Source organism: Peromyscus californicus, unplaced genomic scaffold, assembly GCF_007827085.1.
Source record: "Peromyscus californicus insignis strain IS unplaced genomic scaffold, ASM782708v3 Scaffold_20__1_contigs__length_68692818, whole genome shotgun sequence".
Lineage (NCBI taxonomy): Eukaryota > Metazoa > Chordata > Mammalia > Rodentia > Cricetidae > Peromyscus > Peromyscus californicus.
The window spans coordinates 9,227,690-9,248,884 of NW_026294503.1; the positions used below are offsets into that span (position 1 = coordinate 9,227,690).

At 41.9% G+C, this 21,195-nt stretch overlaps 1 protein-coding gene across 6 annotated transcripts in view; it reads left to right on the plus strand.

Moving 5' to 3' along the window:
- Oxr1 (oxidation resistance 1) overlaps positions 1 to 21,195 on the plus strand; it is a 398,709-nt gene that overhangs the window by 314,856 nt on the left and 62,658 nt on the right. For 2 of the 6 annotated variants that reach the window (XM_052747733.1, XM_052747734.1), the window contains exon 1: positions 15,104 to 15,332. The exons of 3 other annotated variants lie outside the window; for them this stretch is intronic. In XM_052747733.1, the coding sequence (XP_052603693.1) occupies positions 15,119 to 15,332 (214 nt within the window). In that variant the 5' untranslated portion in view covers positions 15,104 to 15,118. Of the gene's footprint in view, positions 1 to 15,103; positions 15,345 to 21,195 lie in introns of those variants that run through there. One more of the 6 variants, XM_052747730.1, reaches the window with a different exon arrangement.

Sequence of the window (21,195 nt, forward strand, 5' to 3'; positions counted from 1 at the left end):
TATCTGAAATATACCATTAACTGTGCTACCTGACCATTCAGGAACCCTATTTGGGTAGACAGTGAAATACTGCACCTGAAAACCCCTGTGTTATATGTGTCAGTCAGTTAAAAGAGAACACACAGGAGACTGACCCACCCGATGTATCTCCTTCTGGGATTTACAGGCCCTAGCCTCCTGGGTGCACAGGGCAGCTCTAGGATGACCTTCATGGAAACAATGTGAGTTATACTTGAAACAATATGTGAAAAACCCTTAGTGCAATGGCTCACCTAGGAAACAATACGTCTTCATTGCCCTATCCTTTACAAGATGTTGTCATGATATTTCTTCTTCTCTGGAGTACAGTTTCATTAACAGGATAGAAAACTATGGTGGGCATAGCGGTAAGCCTGTAGTAACTCTGAATACTGTCTGTGCATTGAAGTCAGCTGAGACGTTTCCTCCTGGGTATCTGGATCCAACATTGGACAGGTCCACATTCCATGGTGTGGATGTGGTCTGAATGTGAGGATTTTCAAAACTTGTAGCAGGGGCTGAGTACCTTGGAGAAAAAGGTGTCACATAATAACTGGTGTCTTTGTAATGAAGAGAAGAAGAATGCTAGCTTTATTCTTTCTGATTTGGGGGCTGTAGAAAGCATCTTGGGTAAAATGTAGGGAATGGAAGCAATTATTTCTTTCATTCACTCAACAAATACAATATCTGAGTGCCATACCATACTCTCAACAGGAGGGAAAATCTCTGTTCTCATAATAGTACTATAGATAGACAGGAAATAAACAGGGGGCATTTTAATTTAATTTGAACATCTAAAACTAAAGTCAGCGCCAACAAGGATCAAGCTCTCCAAAGAAGGTAACGAGAAAGGCAAATGGGAATAAACTACTGTGAGTTGACAAAGTATTTGTTAAACTTTGCACTTGAAAGTGACATAAGCAGAAATGACACATTGGCAAGTAGAAGTCAATTAATAAATGGTGGTAGGAAACTCTTCAAAAATGAGGGTCATCCAGGCCACAACCTCTTGTGAGGTTGTAAATATGCAGAAGGAACTCGGGGGAATTCACACACTAACCGGACAGGCAGGGCAGAGGAGAATCTCTTTTGAGGAAGCTACGTTTTTCACAGGTTAGTAGAAGGGCAAAGTTTAATTCCCACTGTGCTTTCTTCTTCTCAATCACCAACAATGAGCTGGATTAAGAAGAATGAAAGTGCTAGGCTATAGAAATGTATAGGCTAAGATGAATGAGGATGTACAAACAGGATACCCACAGCTACTTTACATGAATGGAAACACCTTGGTCCAGGAAACTGAGTGACTGAATTTCCTAAGTGGCCACAGAGCCATAGACCTTTGGTGAATATGTTTGGAGGGATTGTGATATATTTGGGAAACATATACTGTATCTTGTAACAAACAAATACATGTATATGTATAATATATGCATACATATAATATATATGGGAGGAAATATGTTAGAAGTTTATGTTGTATTCAAATCTCAACTCACTAGATTTGAAGTTCCTGAGAGTAGCTAAGTGAACTTCCTCGTTCCTTTGCTGCTTCAGCCTCTTTCTTCTCTTCTTCTTCCTCCTCCTGTTTGAGACAAGGTCTTAGTATGGAATTTAGGCTGGCTTTGCCAAGGCTGACCTCAAACTCACAATCCACCTGCCTCAGCATCCAAGTACTGGAACTATAAGTATGTCCCACTACATCTGGTTTAGACCCATATTACTTGTAGCACATGGCACAGCCATGGTTAGTAGCTGGCATATTATACCACCATACTGATCTGCAAAACCTGTTGAGGAGACGGAGCAGAGGACCACCAACTGGAGCTCCTCTGTGATGGGTGTGGCAACAGTGCACATCATTTTGCAATCCATCTGTGGGGAAGAAATCAGTCTCTTGAGAACTCCCGAACAAAAGGAATCTGAAAAATAGAGTGTTGGCATGTCCTTAGGAAGATAAATCAGATTTGGTGGCAGCTAGATATTCTGCATCTGGATGATGGAGACTCTTTTGAGACAACTGTAGGTGGGCCAATGATCTGAGTGTATTAGCTTCTTTTCCTGTTGCTGTGATGAACGACGAAATACCCTGACAATAGGAACTCATGGGAGAAAGCTCTGATTTTGACATACAGTTCTGGAGAGATGCAGTCCACCCGTCTGGGGAAACATGGTAACAGGCATGGAAGGTATGGATGCTGGAGCACAAGGCTGATGAGTCACAGGGCATCCACACTCAGGAAGCAGGGCGAGAACAGAACTTCCTAGTGGGGCAGTGCTATAACACTTTAAACTCGCCCTCAGTGACCTGCTTCCTCCAGTGAGGCTCTACCTCCTGAAGGTTCTAGAACCTTCCAAAACAGCTCAACCACCTGGAGACTAGAAACACACTAGCTTAAAGGGAATAATGCACATTCAAACCAAAGTGTCAACTTTTGGGAAATGGTGTTGAATTGGAATTGAAGGATGTAGAAACCTTGTAGGCTTAAGATAACCTGAGGGGAGGAAAACAATGATCATTTGAACTCCAAACCTCAATTTCTTCTTCATGGTAGGAAGACATTCAGCAAATCTGCAGCACTGTTTAGAAATAAAGCCCATCATCTGGGGGATTGATACTTCTTTAAAGTACTTAATGCAAGGAAATCATTGTCAACCTCAGAAGTAGTTTTTTTTTTTCTTTAATCTTGCTTCTTATAACTTCCCTCACATTTGATTAAATATCTACCTGAACAATAGAGGCAGATTTGTGGCTAATTCATTCCAAAGGGGCATTAAAATGGCACGATGGATGAAGTAGTTTCCAAGTGATCTCAGCAGGTCAGAATAAGTCAACACAATTTTTCTGAAGCAAAGCAGAGTAAAGATTTTCAGCCTTTGAGGTCTTAAGTTCTTTCACAACTTGCCATTTCTGTTCTGAAGCCCCACAGCAGCAGCAGACAATACATAAATAATTGGACATAGTTGTTTTACAATAGCACATAATTTATAATAACTATTGAAGACCAGACTGGATCCATAGGCCATGGTTTTCCACCTCTTTGTATAGAGCAATAGCTAAAACCAGAAGATAATGCATCTAAATATGTTCAGTCCAGAAAAAATGTGCCTAACACTGTCCATATTATCTATCATGCTCTCTCTATTCTTAAATAAAATAGGCATTATTTGCTCTTGTTTTACATAAGTTAAATTTCAATCAACCAATCCATCAAAACAGCTGCATTTCACACTTGGATAACCATGGTCATCCTGGTACTTCAGCAGTGTTTGGGTGGACTGAGAGAGGAGCAATTAATGCCTGAATAACATGCAGATGGAAATTTGATATATGAGCACTTCCTATGGGGAAGCCCTGAACTCTTCTGCTCTACTCTTATCCCAATGGGAGCTGCCCTACACTTACTTCCCTGACCCTTGTCTACCTAGCCTGTTAATGAAGCTGAGCTAGACAGAGAGGCCTGAGGTTGAGGTTGTTGCTAATACAGGGAAGACCTTGGGTTCCAGCTCTGGACCGCCTCCCCACCGTACTCCCCCATGACAAAAAAAAAAAAAAAAAAAAAGGATTGAGACTTTACATTTCTGAAAGGCAATTCCTTTAAACCCTTTCTGGTATAGTTTTAGATAAAACAAATATGTGAAATCTAAAACTGTAATTTTGCAAACAAACATTTAATAACTTCAAATTCATATTTTTCTGATTGTAAAGATATTGAGAGAATTGGGGTGGGTTGAAACTAAAATCTTGCAACGTAAACCACAGGTAATTGATAAGTTTCTTTTCAGCTTTAGTGCCTCTCCATTCTACCCATTTTACTTTGGTTCCTTGTTGTTTTGTTTCTGGTTATGTTACATAAAGAAGATCCTTATTGGCACACATAAGAGACCAATTTCTGTCTCGCAATCTCAGAATATTCTTCAGAATATAGAAATGGCAGAAGGCGCCTGAAAAACAACTGTATTAGCCTGACAATATCACTCATGTTGTCTTCAGTGTATCAATCTTGCATAGGATTTAATAATGCAAACTAAACATTGTTAAAACCCTTCTGGGTAAGCTAAGTTTCAGTTACAGTATTAAATGAACTCCTAAACCTCAGTGACTTGTTACATAATGTCTTAATTTCTTAATGAAATGTTCAGTTCTACAAAATGACTCAGGGATCCAGACTCATGATCCAACAGGTTGCTTCTGCACAATCTAGAATATATTCTCTGTTGGGTACTGAGGCAGGGACGGCGGGACTCTGGAGCAGTGGTTCTCAATCTGTGGGCTGTGACCCCCCTGGGGTCTCATATCAGATGTCTTACTGGAGAGTAAGATGGTGGTTGTTCTATACACATGGGATGTTCTTCACACAGGTATATAAAGCATATATGTAATTTCTGCTCAGTGACTGCCCGAATTAATTTTATAATTTAGTGTATGATTGAAAAGAAGCAAAGATGTGAAATCACTTGGAAGAAGTATGAAGTAGCAGCCTCTTAAACTTGGCTAATAATTTTAGAAAGGACAGACTCGTGAGCCCTGACTCTATTAGCCTAGAGTTGGTGTGTCTGTGTGTAGCTGGGGAAATTGCTTTTTAAAAAGTCCCACAGCCGATTCTCATTATCAACAGGAAGTGCTATGAGCTAGTGTTTTTAATGCAGAGAAAATGAGGATTTAAGATGAGTGTGTGCAGTATTGGGCTGGACTACAGGGGAGGGGCTAAGCCCTTCAAAGTTCACTTTAAATGCTACTTCATGAGGAAACACACAGGCATGTGTCCACATATCATCCTGCGTGTTAGCAGGGCTGGCTGAAATCCAGTGTCCTGACAATATTTAAATTTCTCTGTATATTTAAAGATTCTCATCCCCTCTTCTTTCCTGATTCGTAGGAAACTAGAAAAACAAATATAAAGTGACAGCCGATCAGTCCTCGTTCATTTCAATCAATAATTGTCACTATGGTGCTAACATCTGAGTGCCTTGGTAAAGGATGGGTGGGATGGGTGGAGGGGCCTTGCTTGCTGCTCTCATGGGGTAGCCAAAGGGTAAGATTTACCTTTCCATGTGTTAGAGTAGCACAGACTACAACTTTGAATGTGGATGTATTGCTGTATCTGCTCTCTTCTGGGGAGACTGGGGAATAAACAGTCTAGAATAGCAGAAATTGCCAGTGCCTGACTCGCTGTGGAATCAACATTCTCTAGGCACTGCTGGATCATTTGAGGATGACTGCACAGGTTTGGGGTTCTTTTCCTGCAGCTGGCATTTATGTTGCATTCACCTAACATTATTAGCATCGTTCTCAAGTGGTATTTGGATCAGAGTGGTGGGGAGCAGGGCGTGCCCTTTACACTTAGGAAAGGAGGTAGTTCTTTCAATGTTCAGTCCTGTCAGTGTGTGCAGCCCAGCTGGGCGGCAGGTTGATGAAAAGCTGATCTTCTGAATCTGCACTCACCCTGAGAGAGATGGTCTTCTGACTCTGCACTCACCCTGAGAGAGATAGATAGGCTTGAAGGCAGGTTCTTGTTCCATTGTTACACTCCAATGTGTCTAAGGCTAAGATATCACAGGTTCAGATCCTACCCATCTCCATGACTGCCTTCCTTGAAGGGTGGGAAAAAGGCTTCAACCCTACAGGGGGAATCTGGAAACTTGGATTTTGGCATAGAAGCAACAGAGTTACGTCTCCCCAAATTATAACTGCCCTTTCTTTTGCACTTTTCATTGTTTTCTATTCTTCATTTTTAAAAAATACAAATTCCAAGACAGGGAAATTATTTTTAATAATTCTAATCTTGAAAATCTCTAAATATAATTATATATCATACAACTTTAAAATATCTAAGTGTCTGAAATTAACATTAAAATGAGTCATTTAATATACTACAAATGATTTCCTAAGCCTTTTAAGAATAATAATATTTTATTAATAAATAAGTCAGAGTAATGTGTAAAGACTTATTATAGGGCTGAGAGGAGAAGAAATGGAATGAGATCAGGAAAAAGGGTCTCAAGGATGTAGAGGTTGGGAGCACACTATGGCTTTGAACACAGTCCTGTGGTAGACACTCTCTACTACAACCCCAAAGAATCAGGCAGAAACCTGTGTTAGAAAGGAAAATTAGAATGTTTGTCTTCACAATAAAACATTCCTCCCTGGAGATTCTGATCACCCTGTTCCTAAACTCCTTTGTTAGGTTCTCACAAGTGTAGGTAGGTATCTTAATACCCTTGGCATTCACTCAATCAGTTGAGTGAAAGTGATCCAGAAGCCCCAGAAGCTGCTTCATTCCATGTATGGAGTATTTGAGGCTATAATTAGGTAATTATAATTATTACTTTTAGTAGGATGTAAAAATAGTACTGAAATAATTCTATGTTAAGTCGATGTGAATTATTACGAACTGGGTTTTAATTATAATTCTTAATGATGGTATTGCTAGGTCCCCATTTTGTTTCACTGACATAGAAGTGATTTTCTGACAAGTGTGGGAACTGACTTTTTAATATTCTGAATTAGGAAAAAAAACCAGTTATTTGGTGCATAGTACGGATGGTAATGATTATAAGTGTAGGGCAATATCATTGGGTCCATTCCTACTCTACCTACAATAGCAAAGCTTTAATGTTGCCATCATAGTTCTAGCTAACTATGTTATCATCTTCTTTTTTAGTACTCCAACACACTGGAACTCTCCTATTTTGTAAGTGTAGCCTTTTTGTGGACAGAGAAGCACCAAGGCTTTGAATTTCAAAAAAAAAAAAAGTATGTTAAAAAAGAAAAGAACAGTTACAGTCCAGGGTAGTCCGAGTTTGGCCCTGTACCAAGTCAAGCTGTAGGCTAACTGACAGTTCTTGATGTACTGATTGTGTAAGAGATACATTCCCTGTTTCCTAATGCTTTTGAAACATCTTTGCTCAGTGTAGCTTTCATTGACCCCATCACTGCTTCTGCTTCTCCCATCAGAAATCTGACTCCTGACATTTCTATGCCATAGTAGTTGCCGGGTAGATGTTCTGACATAGTCTGATCCTTGAGGATCCAGGTTTGTTCTGTGTTTATTAATGTGGCTAGCCTTTTCATGAGAATATGAATTGCATTTTACCATTTTGTGTAACGATTTGGCATCAGATGCTCACTGCTCAGGTACTTCAATTTGAGGAAAAGGTCTACATTTTCTGCTTTCAGGTGAAATCCCAGTCCTCCAAGATCCAATAATATAGTTGGCATTAGAAAGTATTTTGAAAAAAGTAATGAACATAGTAGCAAATCTCTCCCTGATAGTTTCAGTGAGCCAGCAAGAATGCCAGGAGAGGGTTATTAATAGAAAAGCCACCGTGATGTCAGATTTGCAAAAAGATAAGATGTGAGTTTGAACTGGGAGAGCTTGGCAAGGTGTGACTTATAGGAGCGGGACCTGGGGAAGGATCACAAAGACAATATTAACCAGGACTTCATCTGCCACAGCCAACTTACAAATACTAACCCAGTAGGAAAATTTGAAAAGCACAAACCAATATATTTTGGAGATACAGTTCTGGTTGTTTTCAAATGCTTGGATATAACACTTTTGGGGTACAATAATAAAATCAGAGTGATCTTTCTAGTTTCCTTGTCAATTGTTTTTTTTTTTTTTCCCAAGTTCCCACTTTCAGCAAAAATTGTCTTACTTGATGGGCTGAGGATTTGGCTCAGTGGAAAAGCATTTGCTAACATGAACTAGAGATGCTGGATTTGATCCACAGACAGCTTTTAAAAAGGGATTACTTGAAACTTTTTATGTTGAAAGGTAAGTTACTGACCTTATTTTGAACAATAGATACTGCAGTTGTTTCCAAAATCTAAAGAACAATGCGTCCTCAGAGTCATGGTGTCAGGGGAGACTTTCTTTAAATTCGGGGGATCTAAGGGAACTGCTCTTTAATTAGCTAATAATGTCAGCACATGCATGCACACAGCTCCAACCAATGAGCAAAATGCTTTTCCGTGAGCTTTTCACATAACTTGTGGTTAATAAATGTCATAAAGTTGAATACTTTGGGAGCTCACAACACTGCTTTGTTCAATAGACTACAATAAATTCAATTCTAAAACTATATCAACAATGAAGTTGCTCTAACATGTTTTAATATAGAAAGGCTTTGATAAAAATTTAAGTAAAACAATTGATATAATAAATTGCCATTTTTTTCTTTAAAATGCAAGGGTACATATATCTACATACACTACATGCTCACACTAGTGCACATATACATATGGATATGTTATGTATTCCTGGAGGGATACAAAAGAAATCACAGAGCCTTGATTTTGCAAAGAGGTGAAAACGTATCACTATATAACTTTTTATACTCCTTGAACTTTTATTATGTGTATATATTTCCTTTTTCTTTTAAAAAGATAATGAAAAAATTATTTCAACGAGACAAAATATCACTATGGAAAAGGTAGAGTACTCCTCCTTATCTAAGAATAAAATATGGCCATTGTGTTTGAGACTTAAGGCAAGAGGGTAAAATTTACTGTCTGATTGATGAAAACATGTATTACATTTTCACAACTTTTTCCTGATTGGAAAGTCTACATACATGTCAGGATTATTTTAAAATTGGTCCCAGAATACCAACATAATTAATGATGTCTTCTGTATTAGTTTTTTCCTTTTTTTGAAAAAGATTTTATTTCTATTTATGTATATGTGCGTTGTACGCCACATGTGTGTAGGTACCCTTGAAGGCCAGAAGCAGGGGTGGTCAGATTCACTGGAATTGGAATTATGTGTGGTTGGTTATGAGATAACCAATGTGAGTTCTGGAAACCACACTTGGGTCCTCTGGAAGAGAAGCAAGCTTTCTTAACTGCTGAGCCATCTCCCCAGACTCTGTATTAGCTTCCCATACAATTATTTCTTGCATTGAGCAAGATAATAATTGTTATAATAAAAGTTATAAAATAACTCACATTTACTAGGGTACTAATATATTTCAGATAGTCATCTAGACACATAAGACACACAGAAGGCATGTGTGTGTGTGTGTGTGTGTGTGTGTGTGTGTGTGTGTGTGTGCCCACGTTTACATATCTGTGATAGGGTAGGAGTTTTTCCTCAGGAACTGCACACTTTTTTTTTTTTTTTTTAAGACAGGATCTCACTGGGGTCTCAGTTAGGCTAAAGTTGCTGACTAGCAAGCCCCAAGGATCTACCTGTCAATGAAAGCACTGGGATTCAATGTGTGTGTCACTGTGGCCAGCTCTTTCTACCCATGGTGAGGGCTGAACTGAATTTTCATGCTTCTACAGCACGCACTGTACCTCTGAGCTGTCTCCCAGCCTGGGCTCATGCTTCCTTATTAAATCTTCTCAGCTTCTCTATTTTCATAGCTAAGGAGTCCACAGGATGGATTGGTTAAGTCAGTTGCTTCCCACTTCACTACTAGTAGTGGGAACGCCGGAACCGAAGGCAGGCCTTAGGGCTTGTGTTCTTAATAATGGGGTGACACTGCACTCTGAGCCATGTATACTGTGCTCCAGTGACCTAAATCGATAGAAAGATTACCCCTGCAGAGAAAGAATGGATTGCACTTGGTGTAGTAAGACCTGGTGATTAAGAAATACAGCTTTTTATCTTAAATATTTTTAGCCAGGGCTGAGTAACAGTAGTTTAATATTGCACAATCTCACTACTTCCTAGAAGACAGAATAGACTCATTGAAATATTTTTAACTTATAAAAACATTCTAATAAGCTATGGATACATAGTGTACAACAACGAAAATTCAGTCCCTCCCACTTAACCTAGGTTACTTGTGTCAGAAAGCAACAGCTGCCTTTCTTTTCTAATTCCTCTGTGATGCAGGGGATTGCAGTGAGGGCCTCAGACATTGCGTAAACACTGGGCCATTGTGCCACATCCCCATTCCTGTACATCGTGTGCGTGTGCGTGTGTGTGTGCGTGTGTGTGTGCGTGTGTGTGTGTGTGTCTCTTTCTCTCTGTGTGTCTGTTTCTCCCCACCCCTGTGTGTCTCTGTTTCTGTCTCTATTTCTGTCTCTCCTTCTCTCTTCTTCTTTCTCTTCTTGCTGTGTTTCTCTTTCTCCCCCTCACGTGAGTGTGCCTGTCTCTGTCTCTGTCTCTTTCTTCCCTTCTCTCCTCTTTTTCTCTTTCTCTTTCTCTGTCTATTTCTCCCCACCCCCTGAGCGTGTGCGTGTGCGTGTGCGTGTGCGTGTGCGTGTGTGCGTGTGCGTGTGCGTGCGTGTGTGTGTGTGTGTGTGTGTGTGTGTGTGCGTGTGTGTGTGTGTGTGTTGATTCATATTCGTAGTTTCAACAGTGGTCCAATCTGGCTTTGAACTCATTTTATAAGACAGACTTTTAACTTTCCAACTTCCTGCCTAAGCTCCCTAATAGCTAAGGTTGCAGTCTTGAACTCCCAGGGTTAGCTACTATTTTCGTATATGTGCTAACAAAATTTTATATGTGGATACATACACTTTGTTCCATTTTCAAAAATGGAAGCACAGATAGGAGGTATTCTGAAAGTTGCTTTCCTCTCTCTCTCTCTCTCTCTCTCTCTCTCTCTCTCTGTCTCTCTCTCTCTCTCTCTCTCTCTCTCTCTCTCTCTCTATATATATATATATATATATATATATATATATATATATATATATATATGAGTAAGTCTTACTACATAGCCCAGGCTGGCTTCAGCAGTCCTCCTGCCTAAGCTTCCTGAGTGCTGGTTGTCACAAGCACATGCTACTATGTCCAGCAAGAACACGTGGATTTTAATTTTTGAATACATAAACATCTTATTTATTTGCTTATTACCATTTAAAGTGTTTTTAATATATTGCTTTTGTAAACAGGAAACTGTATCATTTCAGACATAAATAGGACCTATCATAAAAAAGTGTGCTTATTGAATTAAAGTTTATATGCTTTAAAATGTGTAGATTCTGCCCAAATGCCCTCTGCAGGAAGTACCACACTTTATCCCCACATACCTGTTGTCTACACAACCAGTAGTCCATTATTCTAATAGAAGGAACTGGTGTTTATTGGCAGCTAACTGCATTTCACTGACTAGAAGTATTCTTTTCTTTTTTTTTTTTTTTTTGGTTTTTCGAGACAGGGTTTCTCTGTGTAGCTTTGCGCCTCTCCTGGATCTCACTCTGTAGCCCAGGCTGGCCTCGAACTCACAGAGATCCGCCTGGCTCTGCCTCCCGAGTGCTGGGATTAAAGGCGTGCGCCACCACCGCCCGGCTCAAGTATTCTTTTCTTAGGTTATGTGAGCTTCTGGTGTCACTGCTTAGAGTCTTGTCAAATCCGAGACTGTGAAGATTTTTGGCACCTCCCATGTTCCTCTAAGAGTTAGATGGTTTTAGCTCCTAGTTGGTTTTTGAGCCATACTGAATTAACGTGTGTTTGGTATGAGGGAGGAATCTAAGCTCTTTCTTTGACATGTGGCTACCAGTCATTCCAGAACTGTTTGTTGCAGACAGTAAATTCCCCCCCCCCCCCCCCCCCCCCCCCCGCCACCCCGCCCGTCACAAACACCCATTAAATGTCCTTGGCATCCTTGTTGAAAACCAATACCGTTAAAAGTTTATTTCTTAATGCTTAATTCTATACCATTGATCTATATGTCTATCTTTAGGCCAATATACAATTTGTAACTTTATGTTTTGAAATTGGGAGACACAAGGCCTCTAGCTTTGTTCTTTTTTTACTTTCCTCCTTTTAAATTGGCACTTTGGATCACCTTGGAATGTCGTATGAACTCAAGGATAAATTGTTCCATGACCGTAAAGAAAATAGTTGTGAGTTTAATATGGAATGCTTCAATATGTAGATTAAAAACCATAAATTTAACACTCTTTTGTATATACTCAAGTGAAATATAATATCAGAAAAGAAACTTAGATGCACAGATGGTCACAACATTATTAATAATAACCATCAAATCAGGTAAATCCCAATATCCAAGAACTAATGAATGAATAAATGGGGTCTCTGTCCAGGGCAGCATTATGTGATGTACAGATAGATACACCTACAGTATGAAGAAGACCTGGGGCTGGGACATGCAGTGAAAGAAGCTGGCCCTCAAAGTCAATATTACATGACTTCTTAATATGAGATGCTTATTAAAGCAAGTCCACAGAGAGCGGCTTAGTGATTGCTTAGGGCAACAGGTAGAATGGCGAGTGTCTAGCAAACAGTCAAGCTTATTTCACATGATGAACTGTTTAAAGACAAAGTTGTTCATGATATTTCCTCAATCTGTATACTTTGAACAGGTGGATTTTATGGAACGTAAATTACACGTCAGCAACAAGACATTAAAAATGAAGTGAAAGGTAACCTCCAAGCGAGTATGGTATGCAAGGGAGGTTTTTTAAGGACAACAGAGATTTATGTTGCCCACCGAGGGTAAGAGCAAAGGAGATAATGTAGGGAGAGCGCAATAGGAAGACTCACAGGCTAGCATGTCACAGGCAACGCCAACCAGACCAAGATCAAAGCAGATTTTAGGGGGAGGCTAGGACAGGACTGAGGACCTCTTTCTGAGGCAAAGTATGGAAAGGAACTTGTATAGGAACATAAGATGAAAAAAAAGGGGGGTGGGGAGTAAAGTGAGCGTTCGCATCTGATGGCCCATGACTTTCTGGGTCATGTGGAAGGTAATGTAACATTTTGGAGTGATAACTTCGGTGCTTCACTGGAATGATGACAGCAGAGATGAGAAATGTGAAACACAGAACAAGAGGTTGATTACATAGGAAATATTAGGGTCCAGATGCATTGCATCAAATTGTATTCAGTCAGTAAGGTACACAGTTGGTCCAGCAGCTCTTGCCTTCTGTGATACCGATGCAGAAAAAAAACGGAGGCAGGGGTTAACGGGTTATAAAATTGTCTTTGAAACAGTAGAATGCAGATTCCTACTGTTGGCATATAGAAACACAAGATTAATTGGGCATTAAGGACGCAAACACTATTTGTTTATGATAATCACAAAGCAAGTAAATTTAGTAAGACAATAGAAGACACACCCTAGAAAAGTATTTCAGTTTATCCAGATTTTTCTTTAAAAGTATTTTTGAAGCACCCTCTTTCCTTTCTCTCTCCATCTGTTCCCCTTCTCTAGCCTCCTTCTCTCTGAATTTTATTTTGAGACAAGGTCTTGGTAAAATGGCCAGGTTGGCTTTGAACTTCTAATCTTTGTTGTCCTCCGTTGTTAGCCGGATTGCAGGCCTGTGCTCACAAACCTAGCTAGCAGCATGCTGAGACTCAAAGAACTCAGTGGAGGCACTGAACCCAGCCATGTTTTCTATTGAAATGTAATTCTCAGATATAAACAAGACAAACTTAACAGGAAGTACCATTCTTGGGTGGTTTCTGGATAACAAAACTTGATTTCGTGGAGTCCAGAGATCCAAATTCAGGGTGCCAAGCAAGGGCAGATTTTGTGGGCAGCGCCCTCTTCTAGTTACAGACTCTTAGCTGTGGATCCTTACATTGCAGGTAGATCAGAGAGCTTTTTGAGGCTGCTCTTACCAGGGTACTGGTTCCTTTCAGGAAGATGTCATCCTCAAGACTTAATTACCTCCATAAACCATCATGTGGGATTAGGATTTGACCATCTGAGTTTGGGGGATCACAAACACTGTCCATTACATGGCCTAACCAAGAGGTCCTTAAGAGATACAGATGGAAGACTGGAGCAGTTTTTAAACCAAGCAACACTTCGGAACATAGGAATGCTTGCTGAGAATGCAATTCCCTCGGCCTCTTCCTCATAAGCACTGTAAATGAGGCACTCTGGGGATGCTGCCCACAATCTATATTTGTAACCAGGTATAAAGTTGATGCTGATGTTAGGATCCTGAAGTTCATTCAATCAAGTGAGAATTTAAACTGGTAAGGGTGAGAGTGTGGAAAAAAAGATGAGTCAACTGATTTAAAACGTTGATCAGAGGGCAGCAGCCTCAGGAGGGATTATAACTGGGCAAAATAAGTTCCCCATTTTCTGGACTCCATTATTCAGAGACTTTAGCCTTTTAATGTCCTGAGCAATCACAACTTATCCTCAAATACTTTAAATATACTGGTGACTCCAAAAAAGAGAGCTTGTTTAATTTGTGGGGAAACTAACAAAGCTATAAACAGGCATGAAAAGACTAACCAGATCTCACAGGAAACAAAACCCGAGTCGTAAGGGTGTGTCAAAAGTCACTGATCTTTCTCAGTGCCTTGTTTTCCACCTAAAAGGCAGATCCGTTGATCTTCAGAGCCTTCACTGCCCTGGATTCCTACAAAGTCAATTGAGCAAAAGTTCATAAACTCACAGCCAACTTTAAACATGGCCACTGCCTTATTTAAAAGTATGACTGTAGTCTTTACATTTAAAGTCGCCATCATCAGTACTTCGCCACCAAATTTAAAATGTTTTTAAAGGTGCAAGTTGTTATATGGCGCGCGCGCACACACACACACACACACACACACAAAGTTTCCAACACCATTAGCAAAAACTTTGCTAGGCCCTTAAACTCCGGGGAAGTTTAGCAGAGCGTCGGGGCCGGCTGTGGGCCCCGCATTGCCCTCGGGCTGGCGGCTAAGGGTCCTCCCTTCCTCGGCGGTCCAGAAAGTCCGGCTGGGTCCGGGCCGGGGCGGGGCGGGGCGGGGCGGGGCGGGATGGGGGGGGCAGGTCTGCTCCACCGCGGCAGGCAGGTGGGGGAGGGCGGCTGGAGCCGGCCCGGGAGATTTCCAGGTCCCGGAGTGTCTAACCTTGGGGTCGGTCCCGGAAGACGAGCCACGCTCTGCTCGGTGAAGCTCTGCCCGTGGCGGAGCGCGGGAACGACGAGCACAACTTTCCCGGAACTTTGTGCGCCCGCTCTCCCCCCCCCACCCCCCCCCCCGCGGACGCGCGGCCCGATGATGGTCCGCCCCGGGCCCAAGGAGGCCTGGCCCGCGCCGCTCGCTCGCTCGCTCGCCTGGAGGCGCGGAGCCGCCGCCCCCGGCTCGGCAGGCTGGGCGGGCGCTGTCGCGCGGCGGCCGCGGCCCCGAGAACCGTGGCGACGGGCGGCGGCGGCGGCGGCGGTGGCGGCGGCATGGACTACCTGACCACGTTCACCGGGAAGAGCGGGCGGCTGCTGCGGGGCACGGCCAGCCGCCTGTGGGGGCTCGGCGGCGGCGGCGGCGGCGGCGGCAGCGAAGCTCGGCAGGTGCGCTTCGAGGACTTGCTGAGGGGGCCGGCCCCGGGAGACCCCGGCTGCGGGCCCGCCGAGCAGCGGCCGCCGTCGCCGGCCAGCCCCGAGGGGCCCGGTGAGTGCCCCGGTGAGTCCCTGCGGCGCCTCGCCTCCCCGCGCGCGGACGGGGACCGGGACGGGGACCGGGAGGCGGCGCCACGCCGAGGGGGGCGCGGGCAGGTGTGCGGCCCGGGCAGGTGTGCGAGCCCCCCCCCCCCCCCCCCCCAACGAGACTGGCAGCTGCCTGGTGGTGGCCCTTCCGACCCGGGACAGGCGCCGCCACCGACTTGTCCCCCCGGTTCAGTGTGGGATCCTGCCTCTCCTTGGCCTCCTCCAACCAGTTGTGACGTGCACCGAGTTAGACTTCCAGAACGCCCGCGTCTGCTCGGCGGCCTTTGCTTTGGTCCCCGGTTGGACTCGGTGCGTGCCCGCTGCCAGGACTCCTTTCCTCGCTTAAAAAACAAACAAACAAACCCAAAGCAAACCAAACAAATGGTACTTTGTAATCGAAAGCGCTTCCCTCGTCTGGGAACCGAAGTGAGTTTTGCACGCCGTGTGTTCTCTTGAGGCCGAACCCGGGAACTTTTTCTCACTTATTATTTGCCTTGAACTTTTGTGTTCCCTCTCTTCCACCCCAGCAGCTCTAGGCTACTCTTGAAAGACCTTTTAATGGCACGGTTCTGATCCCTCCCTGAGAAGTGTCAAGTGCTGCATACGTATTTTGGTGTAATGCATATGGTAGTTTTCCCGGCGTTATTGGCTTTCAGTGGGATCAGTCATTCATGTATTTTTTTTTTCAGCTTGTCTTCAATATGTTTATAGGTGCTTTCAGGGTGGATATATGAACATTTCATTCTCAAAAGTAGAGAAAAGTACAAAATCCATAAAATTTGTCCATAACTAGGCACCCCTGTTCCTTTTGAAGCCTTGAAGTAATGAGTATTCCTCACTTGTGTTGTGGGTGTGTAACTTGAAGAAACTGGACTTTTAAAATCTAGTGTCAGCATGTCCCTTTAACTATGTTTTTCCTTACTTTGTCCACTTTGTCTTCCTTCATGAGAACCCCTGTTTTCCTGTTTTTGAAGTTAGGGGAAAAAAAATTAAAGGTGTGGGGGGGTAATTTTGTAAAGTTTTTGGCTGGATTAAGAATCCTTTTAAAGTTGAGACCAGGAATTCAGAACGGTACTTGCAATGTCTGAGTAAAGAGTTTTGGTTTTGTTTTTTTTTAATGAAATTCAGTTTCTTACTTGAAGACAGGTGCTATTATTGATCAACCTCTGAGTGGGTGGCTATGCAATATGTGGGGCTACCCAACTAGAAAGGGATGCAATGAATACCTAATGGATGCGCACACACATATGGATCTTTCGTTCCTGAGCATACATTGAGCACCACTCGGTCTGCCATTTCCTTCAGAATTACAGCTGCAGAAGCTCTACAAATGTCTCTTCTCTTGAACCTGCTGATGAATTCATAGTGCCTTCTTTTTAAGGTTTACACTGCCCCAAATCTCACAGTTTAAAGAGGCCTTGAGATGTCACAGCAGTGTGACCACCGTGAGTGGGTGGGTTGATCCTGGCAATAACTTCTGTGGTTCCTTGTTTGTGAACGAGGTGGGATTAAATAATCTCAGGTTCTCAGCTCTGTGAGAGTCTTGTCATATAGAGCAAAACCAGTGAGATTGATGGGCGATAAAGCTTGGACATGGCATGTGAGAAAGGTGGCATGTCTCTGAAGCTATGGTACAGGGTTCGGAAGACAAGGCAGGAAATACGTGCTCTACCAAAAGTTTGCTTGCTTTCTGAATCACAGCGAGTGGTTGCTGTGGACACAGCTTACAGGTGGAACACCTGACTAGCTTAAGTGCAGCTCCCCACCTTGTCCTGATTCTGAGAAGCAGCGTGCATACGTTTGTCTCAAACACACCGTACTGTTAAGATTTCTAAGCAGTCTTCGTTTACAATGAGAATTTTATTCCTCAGGCCTTGCAGCTGGGTTTGGGCCAGAGTCATTCCTGCATCTGTGTCCTTTAGGCTCTGCTGCGCTTTGAGATAGGTCTGTTGTTTCTGACAGCTGACATGTCCACATACCTGTCTCCTCCCTTGAAAAACACCGTCAGCCATGTTTCCTGTCACAGACACTTAGATGCCTATAGGCAGCCCAGTTTGTTGCTGGAGATCTCGCTTCTTACCTTTTCAGGTTTCAAAGGATAATGATGGCATAGTTTTACCATAGACAGTTTAGAGAAAGACCAGAGAAAACTTTGGTCAGGCCTTTTGATTTTACACTTTCTACAAATAGCCCACGTAATACTGTTCCCTTGACCCCTCAGGGCGGCTGCCTTCACTTAGTCAGCTTCTGGCTTTTAAGTTAAACCTCCTCAGGAAAATGGTGGTTAAGACACAGTGGAGGCACAGTAAGGATGCAATCACATTGTTCTCTATAAAAATTACAAAGAAACATAGCATAATCCATAATTTAAAACATGCTCCCACCTTAAACACTGTTCTTGTTAGGGTTAGGACAATAGCCTACATTGGTGGTTCTCAATCTTCCTAATACTGTGACCCTTTAATACAATTCATCATGTTGTGGTGACCCCAACCATAAAGTTATTTCGTTGTTGCTTCATAACTGTAATTTTGTAACTGTTGCGAATCATAATGAAAATATCTGTGTTTTCGATGGTCGTTCGATCACACAGAGGTCACAACCCACAGGTTGAGAACCACTGGCCTACATGTTATACTCTTTAAATATTTACTGACTCATATTGTAAGTAAATACAGATCAGTGGATTTGACAGGTTAATATAAGCACCAACTTTTGCCAAACTCTGTTACAGCCATCTTGTTTTCCCAGTTGATGACAGTATCCTTTAAATAGCACCATTTATTTTTTTCTTTTCATTTACCTTTTAGTACCTAAAAGACTATGTTTAATGTAGCTGTCCTTATTTTAAAACTTCAGTCGCAAAATCTAGGGGTGTAACACTTGATGAATATACCCCAGGCCCTGAATTCAGTGCTGAGCACTGCAAAGCAAGCAGTTCAACTGGGTGTTCACTTAAAAACCCCACCTATCTTCTTACTGTGTCTGGTTCCTAGATCACATTGGATTTGGAGTGCGAAGGGGGGGTATGGTTTACCTCTCCCAAATCTCTCCCCCTTCCCAACTCTGTACTCCTTTGTTACCTTGCCTGTGAGAAGATGTTAAAGCTGGTTCTCTTCTCCATCTTGGTCCTTTTCTTCCCCTGGCTGGGAGGTAATAATAGAGGACAGCAGAGGTGGGCGTAGTCCTGGAAACATTTTTGCTAAAATGGCTATTGTTAGGTCTTTAAGTTCTGATCTCAGTAGTGAGCCGTTCTTTCGGCCTCGAAAGTGGGCCATCGGCATCTTTAATACTGTTCATAGACCTCAGCCACACACTGTTGAGCTGAACATTAAGTCGTTTATAATGTTTTGTGTATATATAGAGCTGATGAAAAATGATCCAATAAAAAAAGAGGGTGGATAATAGCCCAGAACTTTTGAATTGATTATTCCCTAATCCTTCTGTTTCAAAAAGTTGTTTGTTTTAACTTGGGTAATTTAACTTGTCTCTCAATTTGCTGAAATTTTTATTGAATTTTGTATCTGTGCTTTGGAAATACAGAGAGCTAAGATGAAATGGTTCACATAACTGTCAGGGTGCTTAATTTGAGAAACAAAACAAAAGGTTATATTTTGTTGACTTGGATTTGAACCACAAGGTCACTGAAATAAATTCTGTGATAGGATCTGCTTGACTTTTCAGCTGCTAAAATGCTGTATGCTGAATCATGTACCCGAAAGAGAACTCTTTGTATTGCTGGTTCGTTTTCAGAACCTTTAGAACTGTGTGAAGCAAGCCATGAAATTTTACTAATGCCAGCCAGTGTTCTGCATTCTGATTGGCCACTCTTGAACTTTAACGCCACTGTAAAATAATGATACAGTAACAGTTGATTTGATTGGGTGGCTACTGACTAATGGCTGAGTGACGTCAACAGGGTAGGTGCACTGGACATAGAGAGTGTATGTGGGTAGAATGGAGATATAAATTTCATTATGCTACTTAGAATGGTGTGGAACTTATAGCCTGTTATATAGTTTCGCATGGTTTCAGTTAATATTTTCCAACTGTGATTGGCAGCAGATAACTGAAACCTCAGAGATCGATAGTGCAGATGAGGAGAGAGGGCACTCCATAAAAGATCCTTTTGTGTGGTCACCAGCAGCCTTATCATTAAGAGACTCTCCACAGTTTTTACTCCATGCTTGGTGCTACTGTAGAAAAGGGAACACGTTTTAAGAACAAGTACAAATGTCAGAGATTTAAACATTTGTTTTTGTTCACTTGCAGTTAATCAAAAGAGCAAAACATGATCAGATAGAAATCAGTATCCCTAAGACAAAGCTCAACCAATTGATTGGGCATTTAGGATAAACAGTCATTCCTTATTTTATGAATAAATAGAAGAAACTCTGTAAGATAGCAAAAATAAATAAAACAACCACGGAAAAATAACCCACATTATCTTAAAGACTTCAATTTCGAAAGCTCTGTTTTGTTTTGTTTTGTTTTATTGCATATTTATTTATATGTGATGTGTGCGTCTATATGCATTCATGTTTGCTTGTGTGGGCTCAGTGGAGGCCCACGGTTGATGCTGGGTGTCTCCTTCACTGCCTCTCCGCTTTATTTAATGAGCAGAGCCTCCCTGAACTTGCATTTCTGCTAGTCTAGTCGGCCATCTTGCCCCGAGGATCTGCTGTCTCCACTTCCCAGAATATGGGATTCCAAGTGGGCTGCCATACCCACCAAGCCTTTACGTGGCTTTTGGAGATAAAAACTCAGTTTCTTATACTTGCTCAAGAAGCATGTTTACTAGCTAAATACCCCACCCCCAGCCCTTCCAAAGGTCTGTTTACAAACAGTTTAATGTAGTCAGTGGTGATGGTGTAACAGTTCTATATAGGGATGAAACAATCCAGGTATGCACTTATCTCAGGATCTCTGAGTGGAAGGCGGGGTCGAGGGTGTTTAGATTTTAAGTTATAGATTTTAGATTATATAGTGAAACCTCTTTTGTAATGATGGCAATGTTTTGTGGTATTTGTGATGTCCAGTATGATAGCTATTAAGTAAATGTGGCTAATTTGTATTTTAAATGTGTTGAGTTTGATTTCTTTAAAAATCACATTGAGGAATTTTGCCTCTGGATTCTGTATCTACATTAGTATTTTTTATTTAGTATTTTCAGTTTATAATTGGAAGTGATAACTGAGACATATACCTACATAGTCTCAAATACTGGACTCAATAAATATGACAGCTAATATCAAAGAAAAAATCAAGGATCTTTGTTGAAGAGCAGTTAGAAAGTTTACTTAGGATCATTACATAATTTTAGAGAGTCATAGCAGTGGATTTTGAGTGGGTAAGAGCTTCCAGCCCTTTTTGGATATAGCAAGGGTCACTGAGAATTCATAAACAGGTGGGATGTAAGAACTAAGGAGGACTTGTCAGACCCTGCTGACTTTATGGACAGCTCTGGATGTTGAAGACCCTGAGCAGGTATGGAAGGTGATTGATTAGACATGCAGGACATGAGAGAGGGGTGGACTGGAGGGGCCTGTTAAGCTGTTAAACTGACTTAGTAGAGTTCTGAAACTAGATTTTATAAGTGCACATAGAAAACTTCTTTTGGGTAGAACTGGTCCATCTGGAGAGAATCTATAATATTCTGAAGGTTGCACTTTGGAAATCAATCTAACCTGAACTTTCAGAGACATTATTATTAGAATAAGCATTGTTGATGGAATCTCTTCTGAGTGGCTAGTTAGAAAAGGACAGAGCTTAATGAAAGATGATACTTGAAAGGTCTGTCTGATTTCAAAGCACTAGCAAGTTGGTAT